Consider the following 11,500-nt stretch of genomic DNA (forward strand, 5'->3'; position numbering starts at 1 on the left):
CTCCTGAGGGGGTGGGACATGCACAAATAACAACACGCCATTGGCTGGCAAGGGGGCGGGACAGCCAACCACCGCAGACTACCATTGGCTGGAAAAGGGGGCGTGGTACCTGTCAAAAGTTTGACGAAAGGTGTCGCTTTATACTACTAACAGGTCTGTTTTGAGTCTCATGATGATTCTCTTCTGGATCTGAAAAAAAACAAGCAAATTTGTTTCCGATGTATTTTTCAATTTTATCAGATTTTTTCAGGTGAATGCAGTCGATACATTCAAGTTTTTATATGATGACAGGACCTACACTTAGGGCTCAGTACTGATAACACTGCTGATATTGATAGAGTCAAAATAAGTGATGTATTGGCAGCTTTATCTGAGGCGAGAAGTCCTAGAACACCTACAAAAATGTTTGGATTCAGAGGAAGAAATATTTTTCTACCTCACCCAATCCTATTGCATTACCGAGGCTGAAGTTGGCTGCTTATTCGCCAGTTTCTTATTCGCGTTTTTTGTTCCACCTTAAATGCTGCTGCTGTGATGTTATGCCGCCTTTCGCCTGTAGATGGCTCTCTATAGTAATTTTTAAAAATACTAATCCGAGTGGATTACTGCACATATCCTCAGTAAAGGGGAATATGTAAGTAATGATTATCCAAATTGCATTTTTATATGAAACACATTTCAGAAAATCGAAAACCAATTTTCAAAACTCACAATAACACAAACTGGCATGTTAGACAACAAGTAAATAAGACAAAGGCAAAACGTGAAGTCTCAAAATCTTGCATTTTGCAAGAAATGTTATTATAGCAGTTTACAATGGGACATTTAGAACATGGCATATGAGAATATATGGTTAACGGAGGATGAGCAAAGGGTGATGACACTTTCTGCTTATTGCTATGACCCTCCCTCCTGATTATAAAATCGTCTCACAGTTCTGCCACTGAGGTGTGAGACACAATGTAACAGACTCTCAAAATCCTGAACTTCAGGAAATGTTGCTGTACCATTTTTAAGATATGACCCTCTGAATATGGTATGAGAGAATTCATAGGGAAAAGCTAATTGCTCTTTCTGTTGTATTGCGATGGCCCCCGTTTAGAAAAAAACATCTCAGAATTCTGACACAAAGGTGTGAGACACAATGTAACAAATTATGAAAATCATGAAGTATAAGAAAATTTACTGTACCTTTTTTTAATATGACCCTCTGAACATGGCATGTGAGGATTTATAGTCAACAAAATAGCACCCCTTCTGCTGAATTACTTTTTCCCTCCTTACTCGTTACCAAAACATCTTAGTATTCTGACACTAAGGTAAGAGAAGATTTGTAATTACAAAACTTCTGTTGCATTTCTGCGTTGTGACATTCTGAACATGGCATGGTAAAGTATATAGAAAACCTAGATCAGAACAGGTTAAATGTAATTCATAGTGATTTATATTTTTTTAATTCTTTCTAAATGAAAAAATGTTTTTCAGTGATTATGACACTTCGGTATTACATAAAATATGCTTCAATGCCAAAATAAATAATAATGGAAAAAATACCCACAGTGGACATTCATAGTTGCGATTATAGGAATGTTATATATCAGGTGAGTAGCTGTGTCAGCATGCGTAGGCTGCAAATGAACAAGTAAAAGGTTATTCCATGCTGAAAAGAGAAGAAAGGAAACATAACATGTTGGCCGTGGAGCCTTCTTCAGGTGTGAGAAAGACAGGTCAGTAAACAAAGATAATTTTCTTTATCTTTGCTTACTGCAGTTTATCTTTGATGACAACATCAAAGATGTTAGGAAGTTTTACAGCTAACAGCTCCACATCAACTTCCTTTTATAACTAACCTCATCAGATCCTTCAACTCCCAACTCTTCCAATTTCTCACTTCAGAGAAGGATAAAAAACTCAATCATCCTCTACAGAGAAAAACCATCAACACCCCTACCACCTCCACCAATCCTAACCTCGTTTTTACTATACCCTCTGACCTTTCCCTTTCACCCTTTTGCATCCTCGGCTCACATATTTTAAAATTACAATAGACTGTATAGTATTTGTTTTAAATTAAGGTAAATATGTCAAAATATCAAAATCCAACTGCACAGTGCTATCTTAACAATGCTTGTCAAGTCTCAAACAAACCTGCATTGTATTTTTAAAATATTTCAGCAGAGGATTCAACTGGAGTATAAATGAAGATTCGACGATAATTTGTTTTGGGTGAATATGGTTTTCTGGGGAGTTGCAATGTTGGGCATTATTGGACATTTCTCGGTGACCCTGACACGTGTTAAACACTCGCATTTCCTGCAAATATTAAAATGGTTATGGTTTCGCTGAAAAATCCAATCGACTAAAGACAACGTTTACATCGCAAAAGAACCCCGTCCCTGGGTGGACTCGAACCACCAACCTTTCGGTTAACAGCCGAACGCGCTAACCGATTGCGCCACAGAGACTGACTGGTGTGGTCTTTTCTCGAATCAGAAGTTTTCGGTTACAAAAAATCTCTTACCTTTTATTTTTCCAGATGGTAATATTTCTTCTGCACTGTTAACCAAGAATTGAATTTCATTTATCGCAAGCTGTGTGAATTTAAAAAAAAAAAAGTTTTCCAGAAAGGAAATGAACACATGCATTTAACGAAATCAAGCCCTTTGTGATTGCCCGAAATGGTACGTTCTGTACTGCAAGATAGGAAGAAAGACACGGCTGGGATTTGAATCTCGGTTCTTTTGTTTAATAGAGAAGCGCTTTAACCAACTAGGCTACGGTGACAGGACACCCATCACCTTTTACAGCCACTTGGACACACCGCTCTGAGACATCTGCGTTCAGTAAGCGCTGAGCCTGCTCTCAGACCAAATTGCCTCTTTTACATAGCAGCCCCGACACTGAGAAACGAAGAGAACTGGCTTTTATCCGGCATTTTTCATGTCCAATGCGTTTGACATCTCCCAAGGGCGACAGAGTTCTTTTGCGACACTATTTCTTCTTCTTTTTTATTTCTGTACGCTTTGATAAAAAACGAGAAATCGTGCAAGGGAAAAATGTCTTTTTTTTCATGGAGAAAACGTGCACCAGGAAATGTTCTGTTGAGAAGAAATGATTTAACATGATACGTGACCTAATTTATCGGAGCAATTGCTCAACCAGCAAGGTCTGGAGAGTTTGGAGAGTTTGGTGGATGTGATAATTATACGGTGTTGTGGAAGAAAACAGTCTTTCTTTGAATTCTCAGTCAATCGGAAAAATCAGAAAACACATGTTTCTCACTTTGAAATTTTAGACGGAGCGGTGCATAACTAGTAGCGACGCTGAGCACCCTATGGGGGAATTCAGGTCATGTGTAATGCCAGCGGTTTAATAAACAACGCGTCTGGTTTCGGATCATAAGATTGTAGGTTCGACTTCTACCTGGCTCGTGTAAATTTTATTCAAGCTCCTCAGTAATAATGTATATTATGTAATGAACCGCACCTGAAAGCAAACGTTGGGTCTGTTTCCTTTGTTTTCCAGCATGAAATAGCAAATCGTTACTAAAAGCAGCTGCTAATGTCCAATAGCGGTTTTTTTTTTCAAATTACATTTTCAGGCTTCAGACACTTTTTAATAAAACAAAGGTGTCCGGAAACACATTAACTTTCAGGTTTGCTTGAACCTGTATTAAAAAAAGTTATCTGAAACTTCCGGGATTCCATTATCTGATGTAGCTGTCTCTAAAGTTGGACGTGATGTTAAGCAGATGTGAACTGTGCCTTTTCACTTAAAAAAAAAACAAACAAAGTTCTTTTTTTCCCCCTTCACTCCAATGCTGGAGACTGTAAGCCTGTGTGAGCTCCACACTGCGTGTCCTGTACTGCTCTATTTTGTTTAGATTATCTATGTGGTGTACAGATAGAACTCAACTGCATGGTGTGAATTCCGTGTTCAGGACCAGCAGAACCTGAAAAAGTAACAGCTGACCTCGACAGGATTTGAACACACAGCCTCCTGATCTGGCGTCAGACACGCTACCATTGGGCCATGAAGTCACGGCTGTCTGTGCCTTTGAATTCCCCAAAGGAGACAAATCAGCTTCACAAAGAAAAATCTGTGAAGAGCGCAGCTCTTCCAAAGAGTCTTTTCTTCCCAGACCACATTTTATTCTTCATGCGCAGCTCTTGTGTAGGTGTTGTTCTCAATTACAGATCCAGGAACACTGATTGTTTTTTCTATTTTTTTAAATTAAGTACCCCATGGTGCAACGGTAGCACGTCTGACTCTAAATCCCCAAGTTCATTTTCAAAGTATATCGGAGTCAATTGATACTGATCAGGTTCTGCTGCTACTGAACCCGCAGTCTTCACCTTAAAGTTCAATTCCCCAAGCCTTTTGACCTTATATGTCCATCCCTTCTCGTCAAAACTCGTATTTTCACAGGGTACCCTTCAGAAATCGCAGTATAGAATGAAAAAAACTCCAGTAGATCTCGGCCGCTGTTAGTGATTTTCCTTTTAAAATAAATGAATCTCTGGAAATTTTACGGAGTGTATCACTTTCACTGAGACCGGGAAGTGTTAAGCTGTACATGCGTCTTTGTGGCTCAGTTGTTAACAAAAAGGGTGGTGGTTTGAGCCCTTCCAGGGACGCTATGAGCCTTTTAATGTACACACCCTCCTCACTTCATTTCTCCACGGCCGGTCTTGTATCGCTAACAAATACAGAGCCCGTAGGAGGCAGTAAGCTCGCATATTTTTTTTCTTATAAAATATACTTTATTCTGAAAAAAACACATCTCAAAAAGAAAACATCTCACACATCATCACTTCACATAATTAAAACAACGGCGGAACGGCGGTGATTGTCCGTTATCAATCTTTGCAAGGGTGGGCGGATTTGCGCTATTATGAGAGTCCCTCCAAACCCTACCGTTTGCTGTAAACCATTAATCCCTGTACAGGGTCCATAGGCCTTTCCAGCGCTCCTTTGCCGTGGGGAAACCCCATTTAGCAACGTCGCGCTTCATCCTTCTCCTGAGGTCCGCCAGGATCCTCTCCTCCAGCTCTCTCGCTCCCCACTCGATGTTGTGCCGGATGAGATTGTTCCTTGCGTCCCACAGGCCTTTTTTTGTGAGGGTCAGCAGAAGCCATATCAGGAACTGCGTCCCTCTGTCCAGTCCGGTAGGTGCCAGCCCCAGCAGAATATACTGGTAACTGAGCACCGCAACCCGTCCCCAGGAGTTGCATGGTGCTGTCCATTCTGCCCCACACCGCCTTGGCGAAGGGGCAGCTCCAGAACACGTGCTCCTGAGTCTCCTCGACGAAACACGTGTCCCGGGGGCAATGCGGGTTCCTGGTAAGCAAGTGTCTGTAGAGGACCTCTCTGGTAGCCAGTCTCTTGTGTACGGCCATCCAGTTGAGGTCCTTCAGTTCGTTGTCCAGTTCTTTAGGCTGCATCCTTTCCCAGACTTGTCTGGGAACTTGCAGCCTTTCGTCAGTGACCAGATGCCCCCTCACCTCTTTGTACAGAGCTCCACTTGACAGCGTGGGTGTAGAACTTTGGTAGCCTCTCTGCCTTGGGCCCAGTGTTTGACCACTGGACCAAGTGCCTCATCGGGATGGAGAGCCACAGCCTGACAAAGTACTGGTACTTGTGGCCGATGGGCTCCCGCAGCGCCCGGCAGAGGTTGCAGTAAAAGATGCAGTCGAGTTTCAGGGGGAAATGTGGGACATCTCGACCCCCTTCCTCGACCGGCTGACACATCCGGTTTCTCGTGATGAACTCGTACCTGCCGCCCCAGACGAAGCCACCCTGGCGATCCTCTCGGTCCAGTTGTTGGTCTCGTTGTCCCGGCTCTGGAAGGAAACCCCCAGTATTCTGAGGGGCTCCATGCAGAGCTCGAGACCGTCCGGTGCCGTCGTCCTGTGCTTCCAGGGCCCGAAGAACTTCAGTTTGCTCTTTCGGCGGTTGAGCTTCGACCCCGAGGCTCTGGAGTATTGCTCCATGACCTGCAGGGCCCTCCTCAACCCCCTGTCCGACCTCAGGAACAGCGTCGTGTCGTCGGCGTACTGGTAGATCTTCAGGGTTTCCCCCGTGCCTCCCGGTATCTCCAGGCCGTCGATGACGGGGTCCCGTTTCACCGCCTCTGCTAAGGGCTCTGTGAAGAGAACATAGAGAAGGGGTGAAAGGGGGCAGCCCTGTCGTACTCTGGATTCCTGGGGAATGAAATCCCCCAGGTTTCCGTTCACGTTCACTCTGCTGCCCACGTCAGAGTACAGAATCTGAATCCGGCGGCTGAAACTCTCTCTGAAACCGAAGCGTTCCAGCACCCTGAACAGATAGCTGTGGTTCACTCTGTCGAAGGCTTTCTCCTGGTCCAGGCTGACCACCATCATGGGCACGTTCCGGTCCTCGGCCCAGGCGATGGCGTCTCTGGTCAGCTGGAGGTTCCAGCTGACGGATCGCCCCTCCACCCCACACGTCTGGTCGCTGTGGATGATGTGGGGGAGGGCGGTTCTCAGTCTGCCGGTCAGGAGCTTGGACAGGATCTTTACGTCCACGCAGAGCATCGTGATCGGCCTCCAGTTTTTGAGGTCGGCGGCGTCTCCTCCCTTGAAGAGCAGGGAGATGACGCCCTCCCTCATGGTGTCTCCGAGTTTCCCCCGGCGGAAGATCTCCTGCGCCACTTCCACCAGATCTGCCGCCAGGGTGTCCCAGAAGCAGGTGTAGAATTCCTTGGGGAGTCCGTCCGGCCCCGGCACCTTGCACCTTGCCATTCTCCATGGACAAGAACGCCTGACAGAATTGCTGTTTTTTATGCATGCTAAGTTTCTGATTCCTCACTCTGTTTCATGTGTAGAGATGGATAAGACTTTATTGATCCCAAAGGGAAATGGACGTACATTTTCATGAACATGTTTGCATGTTCTTTTGTAATATACACTTTTTGTGATTTTTTTGTATATCTAAGCAAGTGTTCCTGCATCCCTCTTCTGCACTATGTATAGTCATGGCTTTTTTCTGTTTGCTTATTTCAAAGTAACACCTGCTCCATTTCTAAAACTTTTTGCTCTTGTGCATTTTTGTATTTTTTACACCTCTAGCACTTTAACGTCCTGAATTTATATTTGCCTTAATTTGTAGGACGAATTTTAGTTTTAGCCTTAAAAAGCTTCAGTTTTCACTATCTTTTGTTTCTTGTCCTTCAACTGTTATTATTGATCACCGAAGTATTGTACTTGACATGACTTCATTCACCCTTTCCTGAACGTCTGTGAGTGGCAGAGATAGTGCTGTCTCTGGTGCGATCTTTTGCAGCTGACATTTCACTGTTTTAAACGAATAAGAAATTAGATTGCTCATAAATCACTTATTCTAAATAAACATAGCGTAATTGCTCTCTGAAAATGTTTTCTTGTTCATTTTGGAGACCTTGATCGAAACTGATTTTAGATGTCAGAAAGGATTTATTTTCTCTGTGTGTTTCTGTGTGCGTATTTCCTACATTGCTTTGTCGAGATTTTAACTTAATATTTAGGCTCAGATTTCAACTATAAATCTCACACTAATTACTAGCGGTAAATACTGATGTTTTGCTCCCTCTTACCACAAAAATCTATATGTATTGTATCTGGGATGACCTAATTTTTGTACGTGTACCTACTGTGATTCGGAAACGGAACGGTTAAAGATGGCGACAAGTCAGGCACTCAGAGGGAGGGGGAGGGGGGGTGCGTCTTCCTGTCTCCATAACTAAAATGCCAAATAGGAGTGGCTTAAGCGATGTACACAGTCATGTAACTGACAGTTTGAGGTAGCCTATCGTATAGATTTCGCTTTGTTGCTGATAGATTAAGCTTTCGAAACTCAGCCCCAAAGTCATGTGACTGATTTTTCACCCTTCATTGGTTAAACGCAATGATCACATGCACCACCATGGTAACTGGGATGTGTAGTTTTTAATTCAGTTTGAATTATAACTGTACGTACTGTCTTCATATTTGGCAAGGGCTTTAAAGAGAGGGCGCTCCAAAAATTTTAGATGCCGTCGTCCTGGAAGAATTTGACCTCAGAACGTTTGACTAGCCTACTGTATGCTCCTAAATTAATATCATTTATGACCTTCTATCTATCTATATACCTTCTTCTGCTCCTCTTCTTTTTATGCTCAGCTACTAAAATTTCCCTTTAGCGGTAAAATTTCCTATAAATATTCAATACTAAGCGGATTAAAATGTGCACAGTAAAGAGATTAAATTATTAAATCTTTTCACTACCGACTAATGCACCATGAGTGCCCGTCGGTACCGTGCATTTTGAATGGCTGCATCTGTATAATAAAGTTTATTATTATTATTATTATTATTATAATAAAGGGCTTGTCTTCTTGTCCTGTGTTTTCAGGCTCAGAGGCCAGTGTTCTCCCTGATGCTGGGGAAAGGGCACCTCTTGAACAGCAGCACAGTGAGGAGGAGGAGTGGAGCTCCAGTCTGATGCAGGAGACAGAGATCACTGCTGCAGAAGGGAAAGAGACACTCAGTGAGCAGCACACAGAGACCAGACAGAGTGTGGAGGATCTGGACTCTGTGCCCATGATGAAGACGGAGCCTGAGAGTGGGACACCTGGACTCTTAGTATGTGATGCTTTTACAGAGAAGATTAATAATCAGGACACGAACAATATGTCACAAGGTTGTAATGAACTTTACTGTGTCTCTGTACAAGAGCTCAAAGAAGAACTGAGTGAGTTTAATCTTACAGATAAGGACATGGAGCCCCAGTTGATTGACCCCGCAGAGCTGAAGAAGGAGCCCCAGGTGATTCAGACTGCTGAGCTGCACACTGAAGGACACGATGGAGAAAACAAATCTCAGTTTCAGAACAGAGAGCAAAATCATTCCATGAAGGATTTGCAGAATAAGAAACCCCAGCATGATCAGACAATGAGGAAGAATCACTCAAAACCTTGCTCAGATGGAGTGGACAAACTGCCATTACAACACAGGGATGAGCAGCGTTTTTGTCAGTCTAGCATTTCAAAAAACCTTCGCACAGGAGAGAAATCTTTCACTTGCCGTCAGTGTGGGAAGAGTTTTAGTCAGTCACACAACTTAAAAAGACACCAGGGTATTCACACAGGAGAGAGACCATTCAGCTGCAATCAGTGTGGGAAGAGTTTTAGAGACTCAAGTGCCTTAATAGTCCACCAGCGCATTCACACAGGAGAGAGACCATTCAGCTGCAGTCAGTGTGGGAAGAGTTTTAGTCAGTCAAGAACCTTAATAGTCCACCAGGGCATTCACACAGGAGAGAAATTATTCAGCTGCTGTCAGTGTGGGAAGCATTTTAGTCAGTCACACTACTTAAAAAGACACCAGCGTATTCACACAGGAGAGAGACCATTCAGTTGCAGTCAGTGTGGGAAGAGTTTTAGAGTCTCAACTGCCTTATTAGCCCACAATCGCACTCACACTGGAGAGAGACTGTTCAGCTGCAGTCAGTGTGGGAATAGTTTTAGTAAATCAAGTAACTTAAGAGCCCACCAGAGCACTCACACAGGAGAGAAACCATTCAGCTGCAGTCAGTGTGGGAAGAGTTTTAGTCAATCACATGACTTAAAAAGGCACCAGCTTGTTCACACAGGAGAGAGACCGTTCAGCTGCAGTCAGTGTGGGAAATGTTTTAGTCTTTCAAGTAACTTAAGAGCCCATCAGCGCATTCACACAGGAGAGAGACAATAGAAAACACTAGGGAGGAGATCACACACCTATCTACATCAGTGGAACTGCAGTGGAGAGGGTCAGCAGTTTCAAGATCCTGGGAGTTAACATCTCAGAGGACTTAACCTGGACCCACCACACTAAAACCATGGTCAAAACAGCACGGCAGCGCCTATTCTTTCTCCGTAGGCTAAAGAGGTTTGGCATGCCATCACATATCCAGGCCAACGTCTACAGGTGCACTGTTGAGAGCATCCTGACTGGTTGCATCACTGCCTGGTATGGGAACTGCTCTGCCCGGGATCGCAAAGTACTGCAGAGGGTGGTGAAGTCAGCACAGCTCATCACCGGCTGTGAGCTACAAAACATCCAGGATATCTACTCAGCTAGATGTCTGAAGAAGGCCAGGTCCGTTCTCAAGGACCGCAGTCATCGCAGTCACAAACTATTTTCCCTCCTACCATCTGGTTAACGGTACCAAAGTATTCGGTCCAAGTCCAACAGACTACGGAACAGCTTCTACCTCCAGGCAATCAGACTGCTAAATAGCCAACCTCCAGCTCCTTTAGCAAATCACCTGTAATGGCTACATGGACACACAGTTTTCACTGTATTCGGCATAACCGCACTACTTGTATATATTGCATATACCATGGACACATAGCAGCTCTACTCATATTGAGTTTTATTCAATTTCTATTACATCTGTTATTATGTAACCTTATTTTCATAATCTCAATTTTGTGATTTTTGTGTTTTTGTGATTTCTGTGATTCTTGTGATTTTTGTGAGCTTGCAGAAAAGACATTTCATTGCCAGCAACTACTGCTGCATGCTCTGTTGTTGTGCATTTGATAAATAAACTTTGAAAATAAATTGTTGCAGTCAGCGTGGGAAGAGTTTTAGTGACTGAATCACCTTAAGACACCACCAGCGCATAAGATAAGATCACTTTCTCACATTAGGATTTTGTCTTCTCACAACACTCTCACTATGAGGCCCACAGATAGGAAGAGAAGCTAGGGGTCAGCATCTCTGGTGTAGTTGTGGTTAAGGGCCTTGCTCAGGGGCCCACCAGCATAGGATTTCTCTGCCAGCTGTGGGATTTGAACCAGCAACTTTCCACCCACAGATATACATCCTTAGCTACAGAGCCACTGCACCTAATCACACCAGAGAGGGACCTTCCAGCTGCAGTCAGTGTGGAAAGGGTTTTATCCAGTCAGGTGACTTAAAAATACACCGCTTTAGTCACCACTTTAGTTTTTGATTTAATCATAGTCTTAGTCAAGTCAACTGAAATGTCTATTAGTTGAAGTAGGTAACTGCGTCAGCATGTGACATCTGTTAAAGGTTCCTCAGCTGACACTTTGCGTTTTCTTCTCTTTTCAGCATGGAACAAACCTGTACTTGTTCCTAAAATGTCTATTAGTTACTTTGTAGTCACCCACTTTTGATTTAGTCTAGTCAACTAAATGTTGACTATAATTACTCTTACTTATGGTAGATTAGAACAGAATTGGTTCTAGTCATGCAGTTTACTTTATGTGTATAATAACATGTATAAAGATTTACATGTTAGGATGAGCGATTATATGAGCGATTACATTAGGATGAGCGATCCCTCCTCAGCAAAGGGCTCAGTTTTGTACCAGTTCCAAGGAAGCTGGACATCCCCCAGACCAATGTCGACCTTAACCACTTTTACCGCAGGATCCGTCTCAGAGCACATTTTGCCGACAATTCCTCTTCACAGGCAGCTGATAACAACCCGGTTATTGATGTCATTAACA

General features: G+C 43.4%; 1 protein-coding gene and 1 non-coding gene across 2 annotated transcripts; one reads left to right on the forward strand and one right to left on the reverse strand.

Annotated features, from left to right (window-relative positions):
* Positions 1-2,391: 2,391 nt before the first annotated feature.
* On the reverse strand, positions 2,392-2,465 carry trnan-guu (transfer RNA asparagine (anticodon GUU)). The gene has a single exon. It is a non-coding gene; the product is annotated as a tRNA-Asn (tRNA).
* Positions 2,466-8,516: 6,051 nt separating this feature from the next.
* On the forward strand, positions 8,517-10,588 carry LOC148666620 (uncharacterized). The gene is made up of 2 exons (XM_088632518.1): positions 8,517-8,621; positions 8,749-10,588. The coding sequence occupies exon 2, from the start codon at positions 8,757-8,759 to the stop codon at positions 9,726-9,728; it is 972 nt and encodes a 323-aa protein (XP_088488644.1). The 5' UTR covers positions 8,517-8,621; positions 8,749-8,756; the 3' UTR covers positions 9,729-10,588.
* Positions 10,589-11,500: the final 912 nt, after the last annotated feature.

This window comes from Lepisosteus platostomus, chromosome 5 (genome assembly GCF_059453375.1).
Source record: "Lepisosteus platostomus isolate fLepPlt1 chromosome 5, fLepPlt1.hap1, whole genome shotgun sequence".
Lineage (NCBI taxonomy): Eukaryota > Metazoa > Chordata > Actinopteri > Semionotiformes > Lepisosteidae > Lepisosteus > Lepisosteus platostomus.

What these genes read in the sequence shown, in the direction of transcription:
- LOC148666620 (XM_088632518.1), top strand. Translation starts at nt 8,757, where the DNA reads ATGGAGCCCCAGTTGATTGACCCCGCAGAGCTGAAGAAGGAGCCCCAG.